Source organism: Dipteris shenzhenensis, chromosome 5 (genome assembly GCF_047967505.1).
Source record: "Dipteris shenzhenensis isolate YYH24624 ecotype China chromosome 5, Dip_SZ_1.0, whole genome shotgun sequence".
NCBI lineage: Eukaryota > Viridiplantae > Streptophyta > Polypodiopsida > Gleicheniales > Dipteridaceae > Dipteris > Dipteris shenzhenensis.
In genome coordinates this window covers 26594374-26614241 of record NC_141600.1, presented here as the reverse complement: position 1 = coordinate 26614241, position 19868 = coordinate 26594374, and the positions used below count along the sequence as shown (strand labels likewise).

The 19868-nt window shown below is 44.7% G+C and overlaps 1 protein-coding gene across 1 annotated transcript in view; it reads right to left on the bottom strand.

Moving 5' to 3' along the window:
- Window positions 1-253: 253 nt before the first annotated feature.
- Window positions 254-19868, bottom strand: part of LOC147901804 (uncharacterized) — an 89601-nt gene continuing 69986 nt past the window's right edge. Inside the window, exon 10 of the mRNA XM_087374790.1 lies at window positions 254-579. Coding sequence (XP_087230916.1) covers window positions 532-579 — 48 coding nt within the window. The 3' untranslated portion in view covers window positions 254-531. The remainder of the gene's footprint in view (window positions 580-19868) is intronic.

The window sequence follows — 19868 nt, the reverse complement described above, 5'->3', positions numbered from 1 at the left end:
AACACCCTCTCTAAATTCGAGATTAATGCAATGAGTTTTAAAAAGGTTTGCAATCGAATAATAAGTTGAATTTTGGTACATGCCATTTTGGATATTGGCTTAGCTTGTTTAAGGTTAGCTTGAGCTAAATAGAAGTAATGCTTATGGACATTCAAGCTCTGTTGTTTAAAAAATACAATGCATTGAATTTGTACCATACAAAATTTAAAATGAGAATTGTCACTGTTTTTTTCCTTGGAAAAATTTATGTGATTATAGTTAGTAACGGATTTCAATTTACATCTGTAAAATTCAATATGGCAATTATAATACAATGTCTAGGTTAATCTCTAGCTCATAACTTTTCCTTTGCCGTACATTATACTTTAGAAAACGACTTTAAACTACTAAAGAATAGGTGCAATACGGATCATGAATGGCATCACTATCTCGATTCTAGACTATCAAAGAATAGGTTCAATGTGGATTATTGAAGACAACTGTTTTGTTAATTGCTCTATCGTCTTGATTTCTCCATCATGTATGGAATCACTATCTCTGAGTCTCTTGTGTAGGTCTGGATGAAAAAACAACCTGAACCTGAAACTTAAAACAGTCATTGAGCAAACTGTTGTGAGAATGTTTGGAAACTTTAAAAGACCTATATGAAACGTATATGAAAACAAAGGATTGAAGCACATTTTGCACAAATGTGGAGACACTGCATTGCTTTTATGCACAAAGCTAAAAGAGAATGATTTGACCTGAATAACAAGCCTATGAAAATGCAAGTACATAAACATGCATATGTGCACTCTGCACACTCTCTCTCTGTGCATGCACCTGCAATTGCATGCTTGATATGTGTGTGTGTGTGTGTGTGTGTGTGTGAGAGAGAGAGAGAGAGAGAGAGAGAGAGAGACAGAGAGAGAGAGAGAGATGGATATCTGTCTTGTGTTGAGGTTTTCACCCCAAAAAAAATGTGTGTGTTTGTGTGTGTGTGTGTGTGTGTCGGTGTGTGAGAGACCCATTGCATAGATCATGAGGTCTTTTTGGCATATACTGAATTTTTCAGTTGATGTAATTGTAGCACCTTCTTTTGAGGTTGCTACTTATATAATATAATCAATCAAAGATTTCGCCAAAAAGAAAAAGAAAAAGTGTGTGTGTGTGTGTGAGAGAGAGAGAGAGAGAGAGAGAGAGAGAGAGAGAACCTGTGTATCATCATCAAGCTTTTTAGAGGGTTTATCTAGTTCTGATTTAGATGTAAGGGAAAACATGTCGCCTTCCACAAAGGCAGTGTTGAACCAAAAATAGAAAAATGGCTGCACAACCGTTAAACCAATACGCTTTCAGATATAAAGCACCTACTATAAAAGATCAATGTCAATCTCAAATCTTCACAGAAGTGATAAGATAACATTATTTGTGATGGCATATCTTTTAGGGTTTTGAATTAGAATCTCTTGAAAAAGGATAGAAACAATTCACGAAAGATTTCTCATAGAAGAGCTGGGATCGATATGCAAACCCCTTATCCCATCATGTTAGCAGAGACAGCTTGAAGGGGAAGCTCTGTGCCAAGATAATGAAGATGGACACAAGCAGGTTCCCATACAGAGCCATGGAGGCAACGAAGAATTCAGCGTCAAGTGGATGGATGGTGGGGGGGCTAGATGATGTAGATATCCCAGAGGAAGAAGGGGAAATCAGAGAGCTAGTAATGCAGAAAATGCTACAGAATTATGGCAAGAACCGGGAACAAAGTCGAAATTTTATGACTGAGAAATGAACCCGATGGAGATGTATGAATGCAGGAATATCCCAGGGAAGATATCTCACCAGCTCCCACAATCTAGAGGTAGAACAAGGTAGATGGGCCAGACCAAGAATCCCCAGGGAGACAAGAATCTGTAAAATCTGCCCAGCACGAGAGACAAATTGAAGAGGATACACTCCTTCAATGCAGAGCATACATGCAGCCCTGAAGACCTTGCCAATTGTCGCAGCCTTTGCCCTGGAATAATCCCCGCCTTGTTTGTTGTGAGGTGCTGCCCATGTGGCAGCCCCCTTTTTCCTTTTCTATGGGCAGATCTTGCCCTAGATCTCCCTCCCCCATGCTCTCCTCCTTTGGGGCCTTACAGATGGGGAGGTGACCTTTCCAACACCCCCTCTCACCGACACATCTCGGCCCAAGGTCAATTCGTTGATGAAGTTGCTCCAGCAGCTCCCATGATGAAACCCTCGAACAATCTGGTGTCGAATTCGATTCCTGGCTTTTCAACCAGTGGCTCCTACTCCGCCAAGTTCAGTCTTGCACAAACAAACCATCCTAGTGCACAGGTCCATCCAATGTAGCATCAGATGGCACCACCACCTTCAGTCACAGTCACGTTCCCACCTTTGAACTCAAGCAATCCAGATGCCACCATCTTCCAGCTATCCCCCTCATAACCAGTGAACAACCTGGAGTCTTCCAGGCACCATGCTCTCAGGGTCTGTTTCAACCTGCGTCCTCTGCCAAGGTCCGCAACAAAAGAACCATCTCGAGAAATGAAATCCCAATAATATTTCCAGATAACTTGGACCATGAACTCTCACTGAGTTCTCAAGAAAGTACTCTTCTGGCTTCAGTACACCTTGTCCATAATCACCTTCCAACAATCTACTTCCGAGATTTGAAGAAGCACATATGCTTCCGAGATTTAACGAAGCACCCACACGTCCCCTTCTGCCTTCCAAGAAGGCACATTCCTTCCTATCTCGATTCTCACATCTCTTGAGACACATGAAGAGCATATTCTCTCCAGAGCATGCTAGAAAGGCTCAAATTAATGACATCAAGTACAGATCAAAACGTCTTCCTACCTGTGTGCTTGCTCTGAAAGAAAACCATGCACCTCATGGAGGCACATACCAATGACCTGTGTAGTCCTGTAATGCCCCCTTCGGAATTACAGCAAACATCTGAACTTGAAACCCTAGGGCACTCCATGGAATCAACTCTGATGTTAGTATCAACAGCCAAGCACTTGGAAGCGTCCAAGCACTCCTTGCTGTCCTTCACCTTCATAAAGGTCCCTAACTCCCTGTCAGTCCACATCTCAATATGAAACATCTTCACTGTGACCTCTAGGTTTGCATATTTGACTCCTCAGTAACACATAAGTGATGTTACAAAGGACACTTCTCCAACCACCACATTAGCCAAAGCTTTTGTATCACCATCTGTCGACTCCTCCTTGTTCTTTTGATCTGCCTTCTTCTTTCTACAATCCTCCGCAAAATGGCCTGGCTGATCATAGTAGAAGCACTTCTTCTTTAGCTTCCTTTTCTTATTGGAATTGTCCTCTTCACATCTAGAATCATCCTTCTTGGGCTTGCCACCGTTAAGCTTGCCCTGTCCTTCGGCAGCAAAGCATGTCGTTGTCATCTTTATTATAGAACTTTTCTCGAGCCTCTTCCTGTAGCAGTAAAGGACCCAACTCCTCAAAGGTCCAAGGTTTGGTCCTCTATCTTATTGTCACAGTCATAACGGAGCTCTTGAAACTCCGTGGTAGCCTCCCAAGTACTATCAAGGCCAACTGGCTTGAGTCTACCTTCTGACCAACCGATGCTAGTTAATCTCTTACCACCTTAACTTTCGTCAAGTGGACATGAACTGAATCTCCTTCATCCATATCCATGTTGTAGAGTTGATGCTGAAGAGCCAATATCCGAGATGTATTATCTGTCTCATACAAATCCTTCAGAATGGGCCACGCCTCTATTGACGTGTCAGTCATCTAGATATGAGGAATTACCAAGTCCGCCGTTGTCCCAATGATCAACGCCAGGGCTTGGGCATTTCTATCCTCCCACTCTTTGAGTTTGTCTCCATCTACCGGTACAAGTATCCTCCTTGTTTTGTCCTCCAAAGTCAGGGATGGTGAAAGAAGAAACTCAACTAGAGGAGGAGGAAGGAAGAGCAGTGGCTGAAGAGGCTTCTGTTTTTGAAATTGACAACTCTGCTGCTATACCCCACAGCAAATTCGAAAGCAAACACCACCATCTGTAGACAATAACTCTTTATACACCTGAGTGAACCTGAATCGCCCTTCTTCTTGCAAGGGCACAGTCCTTCATTCGTGGAAGTTGATTCCCTAAAGCCTCGAATCAAGGTCGTCCTTCAACAAGGTCCTTGCTTTCAAGCTCCCATACTTGTGAGCCTCCTATCTAGTCTCTGATCCCATGTTAGAAATCAACTAACAGAGGGCATACATAGCAGAATGCTGATAGAATAGCCCAGAATCTCACAAAGTGGTGGTGTGGGTGGAATCACAAACTTTCTTATGTAATGTGCTTCGCATAGATGTGCAAATCAACAAATATATAATGCTCATAAGAGATATACGACCAACATAATATTTCCGTCCAATGGACACAATACAATAGAGGGCCAAAGTCCCACTAAACTGTGGTCCTTTGTCCTCACCAAAAGGTTTTGTCCTACTATCTCTGAGACACTCCTAGAACCTTGAGTCCACGTGGTCCCTAATGAGCGTATTTAGACCTTAGTCTCTGTATCTGATCCTCCACACCTTGCTGCACTAAGTGTCATCCTAGTTGTGCAGCCCTTCTTCGAGCTTTTCTACAGCGGACAGTCTGCCTTGGTCCTTCTGGATATAGGCCCTAGGTGTGCTGCTCCTCTGCTCCTTGAAGGCTGCCCTGGTGGTGGATGATGTAGAATGCCCCCAAGGGGCCTTCAAGCTCCCACACTTGTGAGCCTCCTATCTGGGCTCTCATCCCATGTTAGAAATAAACCAACAGAGGGTGTGCATGAAGGCACATGGTAGAAGGAACGGAATGGAAAAGAAAGGAAAGAACTAGAAAGCAATGAAAGGAAATGGAAAGTACAAAGCAATGTTGACCAAAATACTCACATGATAGAAAAGCTTGATGTAGACCACTTTGATGTGACACTAGACAAGTACAACACTATATAGTGTGACACTAGACTCAATTGTAAATGGGATAACTCCCATAATGACACGTGGCATGTCTAGGACTCACTAGACTCTAAAAACAAACCTAGAACACTCACTTTGACTTCATGTTCCAACACCCCCCCATGTAGGAAATGTGAGGGACTACTGAAATGGAAGAAAAAACAGAACATGACAATGATGGACTCTACTGCTTTGTGCACCCCAAGTAGCTCAGAGGCTCAAATGGAGCATGGCTACCTAACCAATACATAGGTCTAGGGAATGCACCAACATCCTGGAACTCGGCCAGGCCTGATAAAGAGACCATCAAAGCCAATAGAAAGGCTCCCACAATACATCCCCCCCTGGCTTCATAATAGGACATGGTAGGAAGCCACACACCACTCATAAAGGAAATAAAACATCATTTGAGAAGGATTATCCAAGGCTGAGAACCTTTATGGACTCAATGACTCAAGGAGAATATTACATCAATTTTGGGGGGACTGCCCAGGGCAGAGTACCCAAGTACATCAAGCTCATGTAAAACTTCAAATGCAAAGTCGCGAGGCTCATGGATCTCTCAATGTGTCAGTGATGGCGGATCTTGATCTCCTTCCTCTGCTTCACTATGGACAGCCGTAACCAAATTGGTAGGGTCTTTGATCTATTGCTTGGCAAGTTTCTTGAAGCAACGATCCTTGATTTGACCAAGCTTCCCATAGTATGTGCACTTGAGAGGTTTGAATATACCTTTACCCTTTGAAAAAGGTGTAGCAAATGTGTCCATCTTTGCTACCCGTAGTGCTGAAGTTACCTCCCAGTACTTTGGAATGTCTTCAATGCTTGAGAGGAGGACAACAACTTAATCATCTGTCCCTATAGGGGCCTTCAAAGCAGCAAGTTGTGTGATGAGGGACTCCATGTGCTTTAGATGCTGTTGAAGAGTGTCTTCATGCTTTCTGAGAGATCTTCAAGCAGTCAATGGTGATGAGCAGCCCATGAACCTCTCGGATAGCTCCTCTAAGTCAGTCTGCTCCTTGAAGGCTGTCCTGGTGGATGATGTAGAATGCCCCCAAGGGGCTGCTTTTATACGCCCCAAGGGGCCACACAATAACCAACCAGCAACTTCCCTCCCTGGTCGACTTGCTGGCTCTTCAAACGACCCACCAGCTCCTATTTATGGGGTTGTGGGGACCCTTTTGTGGGGCTATGTGCTGGCGGGAGTGGCCCTTTTCTGAGCAAAAACCTCCATGCAAAAGACAAAAATTTCACATTTCTACTTCAAAAAAAGACATATTAGGATATGTTACTAAAACCATGTTTCTCATAGAAACTATATATTTATAGTTAATTACAAAGAAAGCACATTTCCACTTCAAATGAGAATGCCTATTGTGTCCATAGATATTGACACAAAGGTGGAGAACTTCATCTAATAATGACAATGATGTTAGGCACAGTAGATACTGGGATGGAAAGGATTTAAAAAAATCACCATGTAGAGTGGGTTTCTCATTGAAAATCCCTGCATAACTCCTATTTGATAGGGGAGTATACTTGAAGAAAACCTCTCATGACCCCTCCCCATGGGGGATTTCTCCAAAGAAACTCATTTGAAGGAAGCAGTTTCATCGTGAAACTACCTTGGACTTTGAAGAAACGCTCTCATCACCCCTCTTCGTGGGGGGATTCTCCAAAGAAATCCATTTGTAGGAAGCCTTCCAAGGTAGTTTCGCCAGCAAAACTATCTTGGAAAACATTTTTTTAAATGTCATAACTTTCACATCCAATGTCAAAATATAGTCATTTAGCTACTCAAATCGAAACAAAAAAAGCCATTTGAGGACATCTACAAGTTTATAAGTTATAAATTATATCATTTGGAGTCGTAAATTCTGAATTTAATTTTTAAGAGTATAAAAATAGTCTCAACATATATTTACTCTTAGTAGATTTTTCACTTTTTAGTGAAACAATCATTATTTCTCATTGATGAAGCCTCTGATGAGAGCCACAAAAAGTGATAAGAAAACTTTATGGAGAGGAGGTATAATAAGATATGGTTTGATGTAAGCACGGTATTTAATTATTGAGTCCTTTTTTTTGCCACTTGCTGAAAAGCAAGGAATCCAAATTGTTCCAGAGGGTTTCATCATGGGAGCTGCTGGAGCAACTTCATCGACTAGTTGGCATTGGGCCGAGATATGTCGGTGAGAGGGGCTGTTGGAAAGGTCACCTCCCCATCTGTAAGCACCCATCTGTAACCTTCAAACTCGAGCAATCCAGATGCCACCATCTTCCACATGTCCCCCTCATAATGAGTGAACAACCTAGAGTCTTCCAGGTACCATGCTTTTCGGGTTTGTTTCAACCCATCCTCCCTCTGGCAAGGTCCACAACAAAAGAACCATCTCGGGAAATGAAATGGCAAGCATATCTCTAGATAATTTGGACCATCAACTCTCATTGATTTCTCAAGCAAGTACTCTTCTGGCTTCAATACACCCTGTCCATAATCACCTTCCAACAATATGCCGCCGAGATTTGAAGAAGCCAGGCAGCCCTTCCAGCGGATTGGGTAGACACAGATGATATGCCGCTTTTATGAGAGGGGGTGTTCCTCTTCAGGTTTTGGCCTTTCGAAATGCACATGAGGATGCCTTGGTTTTTGGTGTGCATGATGGTGGCAGATTGTTCAGGTCCACAGAGGACATCTTGCTTGAGTCTGCTTTTCAGCCTATCCGGGTTGTAGGTCTTTTGGTATAGGGATCAGATTCAAAGTGCTCTCACTACCAACATCAGAGATCTCTCTCTCCATTCAGAGGTATATGTACCTGATGATCGGGAATTTTGCTTTTGATCTATTCTATGTGTGCTTGGGTAGTCTGCCCTGGGTAGTTTCCCAAAAGTGCTTGTGATAATGAGTCTTGTGTTCCCGAGTCAATAAAGATTCTCAGCCTTGGATAGTCCTCCTCAAATGATGTTTTATTTCCTTTATGAGTGGTGTGTGGCTTCCTACTAAGTTCTGTTATGAAGCCATGGGGGGATGTATTGTGGGAGCCTTTCTATTGGCTTTGATGGGTCTCTCTATCACGCCTGGCTGAGTTCCGGGATGTTGGTGCATTCCCTAGACCAATGTGTTGGTCAGGTAGCCATGCTTTAGTTGAGTCTCTGAGCTACTTCGGGTGCACAGAGCAGTAGACTCCATCATTGTCATTCCAGTAGTCCCTCACCTTTCCTTCATGGGGGGATGTTGGAATATGAAGTCAAAGTGAGTGTATTTGTGTGTCCTAGGTCTCTAGGACTTATTTTATAGTCTAGTGAGTCCTAGACAATGCCATATGTCATATGGGAGATTATCCCATATGCATTGTGACTTTCTAGAGTATAGAGGCTCACACTATATAGTGTTGTACTTTTCTTAAGTCTTTTCATGTCAGTCAACATCAAGCTATCTACATGTGAAAATTTTGGTTACATTGCCTTGCACTTGTACCTTCCATTTTGTACTTTCATTTGCTTTCCTTTGCTTTCCATTCCGTTCCTCCATGCTATGTCCCTTCAACATCAACGTCTTGCACTACTTATCGTGCTACTATCTGATCACGATTGTTAGCTACGTTGTTGCAAAAGATCTTCTTGAGTCTGCTACATAGCCCGTCAAATAGACTCCTTCCATAGCGGATGTGCCATTGTTTAGTTCGTCTCTGGCCTAGTTGTGAGTATTTTGTTTGCTTGTCTTCACTAACTATTGTTGTTTGATGCTTCTCCACAGAGCTACGATAAGTAGGCCTTTTATAGATATGCAAGTAATCAGAGATGCCTCTCTGGCTCAATATGAGGATTGAATTTCTTTCTATTATGAGCTATGGATCACAAATACTCTTCAGAGAAGCTTGCAAGATAACCCTCTGGAGCTCAAGTACCCATGCTCTAAATGTGTGTGTTGCGTGATCTAGAAGTCTACCCAGGGTGGGACTCAAGGCTAGATCTCTATTTGGCTAAACAACTATCCAGGAAGTGGATTTTACAGGTCTAGCCTTCGACCTGGCTCTGATACCATGAAAGAACACAAGAACAAGATGCTTGCTAGACTGTAGTGCCCTCCACACACACGCAAGAATAGATGCAGACATGTGAATTGCTACAAACTGCCTGCACTGGCTAGAATGAAAGCATATAGCTAGATGTTAGATATCAATGCTCCACTCTCATATAACTATGCGGGAACTAGCTAACTCTACTTGGAAGCCCCCCATATGAGGAGAAGGCATTTGAGTAGCTCGGTTATCTGGTAGGTCTTGGTTTGGACACCAGATGGGGGCCATGTGTGGCTTGATGGCTAGACGGCTTCAGATAGGATTGGCACACCGTCAACTAGGCTACATGCAAGTGCGGGAACACATCCCATGACTGACCACACTGAGGGTAGACGGAGCATTTCTCGGGACAGCCCACTCTCGGGTTGCGGGGCCTGTTTGGAGCCCTAGATGATCCCGGATGGCTGTGGGATACCGTAGGGTAGTTGCTTTATTCTACGCCACGGTTCTGTCGTGTGGTCGGTGGCCTATTTTGGGACCGACCTCCAGGTGGCCGGTTTGGGCGGACTGGGTCGGTCTTCCAATTGAGCCTAACCGACTACGACTGGTGGGGGTGGCTATATAAGAGCAAGCCCGTGAAGCCCATTATCATCAGTGGCTATAGCAACCCTGATTCCTTAGCATCCAGCCTCCGTCCTCTACTATTTTCAGCATGCCATCGAAGCTTCTCTCACAGGAGCGCACGGCTGGGAGGCAGCACCATCTATTGTACCAGTTTTACAGTAATCAAATTTTTGATTCTCCATACTGGCTGCTTTTCTCTCTTGCATACGAGATCCTGTTATCTGTTGAGCACAAACGTTGTATTTTTTTCTTACATGGTATCAAAGCTTGGGCTCTAGCAAGAAGATTTGGTAGTGTGTTTTTGTTTGCGAGTAGATTGTGAGAGATGGCCTAGCCCGCAAGACTGCGAATCCCACCGTTCGGCGAAAGCGGAAAGTTGGATGGCACTAACTATCCACTCTGGAAGTTCAAGATGAAGACCATCCTAAGCGCATACGAGCTTTGGGATACTGCTACTGGGTGGACCTGAAGCCGGTTGTGAGACCGAATCCAGCCAATGCAGCACAACAGATAGTACCAACTGCGGATGAGATTCTTGCGTGGACAAGAAGAAATGCAGATGCATTGTGTTCTATTGTCTGCAATGTAAGTGATTCTGTCATGGCGTTAATTCAACATGTCACCACAACGGAGGAGGCATGGACGGTCTTGAAAAATAGTACGAGACCACGAAACAGAGGCGGATTCAAAATCTGGAGACTCAACTCGCGAAAGAGAAACTATCTGAGTCTGAAACGACAGAGAACTTCATCACCAGGGTGAAGAATCTGCGTGATCAGATGACTGCGATTGGCATCACCATCACCAGCGAGAATCTAGCACGAAGGTGCATACGGATTCTCCCACCAAAGTATGACGGTCTTATTACGGCGCTGAATACGCAAAACAGAAATCCGCCCCTCAACTTTGAGGATTTCAGCGTAATGCTTCTGGAGAAGGAGATGCGTCAAAAGACGAGGACTGGAGAAGATTCGGCTCTCTCGACTGGATCAAAGAAAGGTAAGGGTAAGGACTCTGGCAACCAATCCTCTTCTGATGATAAAAAGAGAAAGAAGAAGATCAAGTGCTTCTATTGCAACAAGGCAGGGCACAAGCAAAATGAGTGCCGGAAGAAGATTGCAGATGAGAAGAATGGAGTAAAGAAAGAGTCCAGCAACAGTGCGCAAGCAATACCAGTAGAGCTGTTTGTAGCGATTGAGGAGATTTGCACGGAGGCAGTTCATGTACCTGCGGATGAACCTTGGATTATTGACAGTGGTGCATCGCGCCACATGACTAGTTGGAAGGATTGGTATACCTCTCTACATTCGGTAGGGAATGACATTCTGGTAGCAGTCGGCAATGATGCAAAATGTCCAGCAAAAGGAAAAGGTACGATTGCTCTCAAGTCAGATGGAGTTGTAAAACAGTTGTCCGATGTTCTTTATGTGCCAGATATCAAGAGGAACTTGTTGTCCATTTTTGCAATCACGGATTGGGACCTCAAAGTTCAATTCGATAAGAATAGTGCACAGATTTTGGATCTTCAAGGAAAGGTCGTTGGTAAAGGTACACGGCGCAACAACATCTACGAACTCTCACCTTTTAGTACTCGAGCTGATGTGAAGAACACTAAGCTGTGGCATGAGAGGTTTGGTCATCTAAACCTTAGTTCTTTAAAGGAGATGCATAAAAGTGGAATGATTGTAGACCTACCAGAAATTACAGATCTGCCCGATGTATGTGAAGCTTGCATGATGGGCAAGCAGCATCGGCAGCCCTTTCCTAAAGAGGCCAGCAAGGCAAAGGCTTCTCTAGAGCTCGTTCACATGGACCTCTGCGGAAAGATGGAGACGGAAGCTTTGGGTGGTTCCTACTACTTCATGACGCTGATCATCGACTACAGTAGAAGGATATGGATATACTTCTTGAAGACTAAAGATGAGGCTTTTAGTAAGTTCAAAGAATGGCATGTAATCGTCGAGAAATAAACGGGGAGGAAGGTGAAGAAGTTGAGATCAGACAGAGGTGGACAGTTCACATCAAGTGAATTCGAAAGTTATTGCAAAAGTCATTGGATCAAGAGGCAGAAACCCCCGCCACATACATCACAGCAAAATGGAGTAGCAGAGCGCAAGATGCGCGTCATTTGCGAAATGGGCAGGAGTATGATGAAAGGGAAAGATTTGCCAAAGACTTTCTCGGCTGAAGCATGTAACACGGCAGTTTACATTTTGACTCATAGCTACACGAAGGCTATGAACGGAATGACTCCATTGCAAGCCTTTTCTGGTAAGAAACCTTCAGCTGTACATTTCAGAGTTTTTGGATGTGACTATTTTATGCATGTTCCTGATGCTAACAGGACCAAATGGGAACCGAAGAGCCGGAAGTGTATTTTCTTGGGCTACACTGAAGAGGAAAAGGGTCTCTATAATCCTACTACCAAGAAGGTAATAATAAGTCACGATGTGGTCTTCTTAGAACAGCCGCATCAATTGGAGGAGGATGCTTCCTTCCCAGACAACTAGGATCAAGATATCCATCCAGTACAACCACCAACAGCAGACCGAACTCCCCCAACGGTGCTTGGGAGCATTCAAGATAAAGAAGAGGAAGAAGAGTCTGCAGAACCACAACGGCAATGGCCATTCCCGAAGTGGGTAAAGCAGCTTTTGGACGGCAGAGAACCTCTAGCCATCGAGGAGGAACCATCTGAATACTGCCGATCCAATTAGAGGAGCAAAGAAGGGCGTAGGAACACTTGGTCAACTACGCTTTGATGACAGAGGTGATCCGTGCTGAAGAACCCAAGTGTCTTGAAGAGGCACAGGGTGATGATAGGTTGATGGAGGCTATGCAGTCGGAGTATGGCTCCATAATGAAGAACAACACTTGGGACCTTGTGGATCGACCACCAAAACGCAAGGTAATCGACACCAAGTGGGTGTACAAGACCAAGTACAAGTCCGACGGCACGTTGGATAAGTACAAGGCTCGGCTCGTGGCAAAAGGATTCGCACAGGTATATGGTTTTGATTATCAGGATACTTTTGCTCCCACAGCTCGACTAACCACAATTCGCAGTGTTTTGGCTTTAGCAACCCGGGGAAGTTGGCCCGTGTTTCAGATAGATGTAAAATCCGCCTTTCTGAATGGAGATCTCAAGGAGGAGGTATACATGGAACAACCACCAGGTTTTGTGATCCCCGGTTCAGAAGGAAAGTTTGTAAACTGAAGAAGGCACTTTACAAGTTGAAACAGGCCCCACGAGCGTGGTACCAGCGGATTGATGCCTACTTTCTGTAAAATGAGCCCATCTGATGCAAATTTGTATATCTACAGAGAAGGAGGCAAGTGTATGATCGTGGTCCTTTATGTGGACGACCTTGTCATAACAGGGAACCATGAAGAGAAGATCTGCAGACAAAGCATTTGCTAGGAAGAGAGTTTGAAACGACACACCTCGGACTGATACATTTCTGTTTGGGGATTGAAGTTTGGCAAGAGCCAAAATAGATCTTCATCTCACAGCTGAAGTATGCTGGAGAGATACCAAAGGCATTTGGCATGGCTGAGTGCAAGACAGTTGGCACCCCTATGGAGGTTGACGTGAAGCTCTCAAACGAGGATTCATCACCATTGGTGGACGAAGCGAAGTACAGAAGACTTGTGGGCAGCTTGAGTTACTTATGCGACACGCGGCCGGACATTAGCTTTGCGACTGGTATACTAAGCATGTTTTCCAATAAGCCCCGAAAGAACCATTGGAGGGCAGGGATGCGGGTGCTGAAATACATCAAAGGCACACTTGATTATGGCATCACCTATACTAAGGGCAACATCTTGACCGGATTCTGTGACTCGGATTGGGCAGGAGATGTGGACAGCAAGAGATCAGTGACAGGTTACTGTTTCTCACTTGGATCTGGAGCTGTGTCATGGGTCAGCAAGAAGCAACCCACAGTTGCTCTTTCTTCTACCGAGGTTGAGTACAAATCAGCATGTTTTGCTTCTTGTGAGGCAATGTGGTTGAGGAGGATTTTAGGGGACATGGGTGTAGTGCAAAACAAGCCTACACAGTTATCATGTGACAATCAGAGTTGCATGGCAATTGCAAAGAACCCTGTGTTCCACACTTGCACAAAACACATTGAGATTCAATATCACTTTGTACGCGAGCTCATCATGGATGGAGAGGTCAACTTGGTGTACTGTCCGACTACAGAGAATGCTGCGGACATCTTCATGAAGGCTCTTGGAAGAGACTTGCTAGAGAGGCATCTTCATCGACTTGGCATTGGGCCGAAAAAGTAAGTTCACTTGCGAGTGGACATTGAGGGGGGGTGTTAGATATCAATGCTCCACTCTCGTGTAACTACGCGGGAACCAACTAACTCTACTTGTAAGCCCCCCATATGAGAAGGCATTTGAGTAGCTCGGTTATCTGGTAGGTCCTGGTTTGGACACCAGATGGGGGCCATGTGTGGCCTGATGGCTAGACGGCTTCAGATAGAGTTGGCACACTGCCAACTAGGCTACATGCAAGTGCGGGAAGGCATCCCATGACTGACCGCACTGAGGGTAGACGGAGCATTTCCCAGGGCAGCCCACTCTCGGGTTGCAGGGCCTGTTTGGAGCCCCAGATGATCCCGGATGGCTGTGGGATACCGTAGGGTAGTTGCTCTATTCTACGCCACGGTTCTATCGTGTGGTCGGTGGCCTATTTTGGGACCGACCTCCAGGTGGCCGGTTTGGGCAGATTGGGTTGGTCTCCCAATTGAGGCTAACCGACTACCACTGGTAGCTATATAAGAGCAAGCCCGTGAAGCCCATTATCATCACTGGCTACAGCAACCCTGATTCCTTAGCATCCAGCCTTTGTCCTCTACTGTTTTTAGCACGCCATCGAAGCTTCTCTCACAGGAGCGCACGGCTGGGAGGCAGCGCCATCTATTGTATCAGGCCCTGGTATCTTCTCTGCTCTCTGAGGTGTGTGCCTTGTTGTGACTTTGAATGCCATTTGGTATGACCATATTACTGTGGAAATTGTGGTTCAATCATTTTGGTGCCCATTCACCATAGGACAGAGAAGCTTCCCAGTGGCTTCTCATAGAAGTTAGATCTTCGGCCCATTCCTATGTGGCACACTGACACAATATATCCAATCAGAATGCATCAAACACATGAACTAGATGCAATACTTGTATCTGATTGGATGCTCTAGAGTGAGCGAGATGTTGATTGAATGTTTGTGTGACATGTGGCAAGGCCACAAGAGATTGATCAATAGAATGGTGCCATGTGGTGACCAATCCCCTCCATCCATGGTGTATGTATGTGACATGTGGCAAGGCCACAAGAGATTGTGTGACATGTGGCAAGGCCACAAGAGATTGACCAATAGAATGGTGCCATGTGGCGACCATCCCCCTCCATCCATGGTGTATGTATGTGGGGGCTTGCCACATCATGTGGTCCCCAAAAACTTGTCCATGACATAATGTCATGAATTTCACTATTCTAGGACCTAAAGTCTACCTATAACTCTTTTCAAACTTTATTAATCCTAATCCAAAATTACTCCAAGAGTATTTTCGTGAAAATTATATATAGTTCATCAACTTTGCCAACAAAAAATTCATGCTAGGATTGATTGCTTCTATATCAATGATAGGCACTGGACAGAGAAGGTATTTCTCTCATTTCAGCAGGCACATTTCAGCAGGCACCACTACTTCTGATCATCTCCCTATCATCTTTCTCATAAGAGATAGGGACATTAGGATCCTAGACTCTATGTACTTGAATGAATCTCATGGAAGAGGTTATAAATATCTACCGCAGCTAGAATTTTTTGTCGAAAATGGTCCGCTATTGCCTCAGCTCACTAGCAATCTCTATCACGGGTGGTTCCATGAGAGAAAACACATAATCCTTCCCCAAGAGAAGGCAATGAGATGGTGATTGGCTGCCCTTAAGAGAGACGAGGAGAAACACCTTGCAGATCCTTGGATATATGACAAGCTTATGATTGCACACCAAGAGCAGCAGCACCTCCTTGACCAAAGATTGGAGGATCGCAACCATGCTCGGAGGTCAAGGGACCCAGATGGGAGGAAGATGCAACAAGCACTCTTCTCTATCATGGGCCAAATACATGATAAAGAAGCTATCACGCAGATCTAGGATCGTGATAATTATCCTCAGAGTGGATTACGATAGATTTTTACTCCTTGCTCGTCTCAACTGAGGCCTCCACCCCTTAGTGCAAAGTTTGGGAGCATATGCCCAGTCACGGTAGAGTCACAAAATGAAGGAGTGTTGGAGCAGTGAATAGAGATGGAAGGAAGCAAGATGGAAGGAAGCATAGCACATAAGACAAAAATGACCCATACACCAAATGGAGAAACACCCAATACCAGATACACCAAATGGAGATACACCAGGCGAGTTTGTGACTCTAGCCTCTCTCTCCACTCACACTCAATGATTGAATGCATGAATGCCCGAGTCCCCTCCCCCCCCCCTCCTCTTCATCGTCACCTTCATCAGCTCCTCTTGGCTGGAAATCCCCTTCGCTACTTCCTATTGGTTTTCTTGTCTCCTTAGCTATTACGCCGTTCGCCTCTTGATGGCTTCTACCATTCACCATCCTCCTCTGAGTTGGTAACTTACGTGCTCCATGTGCAACTCTCTGTCTACTCCATACGCTTCAGACAATAGTTGGTGGAAAGCTGGATTAATGACACAATTTCCCACGTGCACTGCACCATGTGCACCTTTGCTCCGATGGCATGGCGTGTGACTGTGATTGCTCCAACCCATCTTGACATGTTGTCGACCTATCTCGACATATGCTGCTCCATGAGCACATGTGACCAAGGTCGTCTATCCTATGACCAAGGTGACCAAGTCCTGCTCTAATCCTGTGACCAAGATGTGACCAGGGTGTGACCAACATCTATCCATCCTTGACACGTCGCTCCAATGACCAAGATATGAACAAAGTGTGACCCATGTGTGACCAAGGTGCCACTGAGGCTTGATGTGACCAAGGCCTGTCTAGTATGCATACAATAGAGGGGACTATCAAATACTTGGATTGTTAGATAGGCATGGTATCACCCCCAGCCAGCAACTTGCTCTAGCCCTAGAGAACATAGGAGAAGCTACTTTATTAGAGCATCACTCTAGACTTAGCCTCTAGAGCCTATCAAGCATGTTTAGCTTGTGCCTTGTAGGTCACTTCATGCTAGTGCTTCTTGTTGGAATATGAAGCCAAAGTGAGTAAAAAATGAGTGTACTAGGTGTCTAGGGGGTGTTTTATAGTCTAGTGAGTCCTAGACATGCCACATGTCATATTGGGAGTTATCCCATATACAGTATGGCTTTCTAGAGTCTAGTGTCACACTATATAGTTTTGTACTTGTCTTGAGTCTTTTGATATAAGTCAACATCAAGCTATCTACATGTGAGTATTTTGGTTATCATTGCCTAGTACTTGTTCTTTCATTTTCCTTTCCATTTTGCTTTTCATTATGCTTTTCACATTTCCATTCCATTCGTAGCTAGCTACTAGATCTCTTCATATGGTATCAGAGCCATGTTCCTAGCCCTGCTCTCTCTTTCCCTTTCCCTTCCAAGAGGTTGAGGTGAGGGAGGCCAATGAAGCTACTCTAACTCCTCCTCCTTGGAAGGCTGCCCTCTTCTCTCCTTCCTTGAGCTCTCTTCTCCACGCCATGATCTGCCACCTCTCTTCTGCTTCCTTCAGCTACATCTTTCTGTGACCTGCGGATGATGTGACGCTTCTATCCAGAGAATCACGGCTTTGTGTCTTCAGCAAAGTTGTAGAGGACCATGACTACTACAAATTTCGTTTGTACATCATTGCAATCCGAGTTTTCTATAAAAAGTTACAGCCCTTGCAAGAAGTGACGAAATTTGTTTCTGCGCGCGAATTTTGTTCTAGAGCTCAATGATTTGACAGCCCAAGCATGATGCAACCAGCTCAACGTGGATCTTGTCCATCCTCTTCATCGTTGACCTCTGCTCCAACCCGCCATTTTCTCCTTCTGCCCGACATTCTCTTGGAGCTGCTTCCCACAAGTTCGTGCCCACACTCTGCCCATCATTCTCTTGGAGCTGCTGTCCACGCTGGCTCTATCTTCTCTGCCCGTCACTTAATGTGAGCTCTTGACATTACATTGTGGTGACTCCTTCACGTGACTACTCCAAACTTTGGTGAAGACTTCCGGAGCTAAATGTAAGTTCTCCGATACTACTCCGACACACTCCGCTATAGTGATCTCTCTGATTAGTGTATTACATCGAGCTTGATGTAGACCACTCTACGTCAACAAGTGACTTCTTCAACATTGCTTATTCGATCGGTGCCTGAGGTACTTCGCATTGATTGACTTCCCGATTGGTCATGGTACCTGAGGCTTCTACTTCGACATTGGTGACTCTCCTTCCTGCATTTTGAGAGTCATCATGTAATTGCTCCATGTACCTACCCATGGACTTCACCGACACATATTTTGGGGCATTCCTGCCTAGCACTTCATTGACATCATCATCCACTCGCAGGGATGTGCACACATGTGCATTAGCGACTTGGAGGACATCTCTTTCACAAAGAGATATTTTTATTTATTACTATACGCTTGATGTATTTTTGGGTCCTTTGCCCTGGGTAGTTCCCCTAAAATGATATGTATCGAGTGTTTGGTTTTCATTGAGTCTAAATGTCCTCTGCCTTGGATAGTCCTCCTAAAAAGATGTATTGGTTTTCCTATTTTTTTTGTGTGTGGCTTCCTAACATGTCCTGTTATGAAGCCAAGGGGGAATGTTCTGTGGGAGCCATATGTATTGGCTTTGATAGGTCTATTTGTTTATCAGGCTTGGCTTGAGAGTTCCAGGATGTTGGTGCATTGGTCTCCTAGACCTCTGAGTTGGTCATGCATCCATGCATGATGAGCCTCTGAGCCATGCCAGAAGAGATTTCTATGTTATGCTCACTAGCCTCTGAGCCATGCTCACTTGCCTCTGAGATTTTGTTGGGAACCATGTCTAGTTCTAGACCGGCATGCACAGTTCTAGTCTCTCACCTTACCTTCATGGGGGGGTGTTGGAATATGAAGCCAAAGTGAGTAAAAAATGAGTGTACTAGGTGTCTAGGGGGTGTTTTATAGTCTAGTGAGTCCTAGACATGCCACGTGCCATATTGGGAGCTATCCCATATACACTATGGCTTTCTAGAGTCTAGTGTCACACTATATAGTGTTGTACTTGTTTTGAGTCTTTTGATATCAGTCAACATCAAGCTATCTACATGTGAGTATTTTGGTTATCATTGCCTAGTACTTGTTCTTTCATTTTCCTTTCCATTTTGCTTTTCATTATGCTTTCCACATTTCCATTCCATTCCTAGCTAGCTACTAGATCTCTTAGACTTAGCCTCTAGAGCCTATCAAGCATGTTTAGCTTGTGCCTAGTAGATCACTTCATTCTAGTGCTTCTCACCTGCTTGCATTGACTAGATTAGAAGGTTGGTATGGAAAATCCTGCAGCTCAAATCAGACAACACATACAACATGCGGGCCAGAATGACCTAAAGCATTCCTCCACGCTGAAGAATATCTGGCTCTTCCGGTACGAACTCCAAAGTCATCTCCAAACTGGGTCTGTAGGAGCAAAGTGACACCAAGGGACTTCCAAGGTGCTCTCTGGGTGGGTAATCTGTAAACTCTATAGCTGGCCTCGCTTGGCATTTTAAGCTGTCTAGTCAAAGAAAGCGAGTGTCCTATAGGGAGTGGTCACGTCATTCCATTCCCATTCTCTTGGGTCCTATGGAAGGTGCTGGGGGGCCATCCACCACCATAAAGCTAGAGACACCATGGACCCTTATCTCTGAAATCGATTATTCTGTTTTGATAGTCTAACAAGTCTCCAACCCTCAGCAACCTCATGTATGACAGTCTCCTTTCTACCTCCATAGAATGCAGATAACCTGTAAAGGAACACTTATGCCTGAGAACACAGATAGCCTGTGGACTTGCTGGCCCTCTCCAACGTTTGCTCCCTTAAGCCATCCGGTGGCATGGCCGTGTCATTCTATAGGCTCCATTTTCAAGTGCTTGGAAAATTTTGAGTGAACTATGACGCTTCAGTAAGGAAATCTCACTGAAGGCTCTCCATGCTTCCACAGTGGAGGTGGGCCTTCTCTCATCTAGCCCATTGCACGTATCCTTAAAAGCCTGGTGGACGTCCT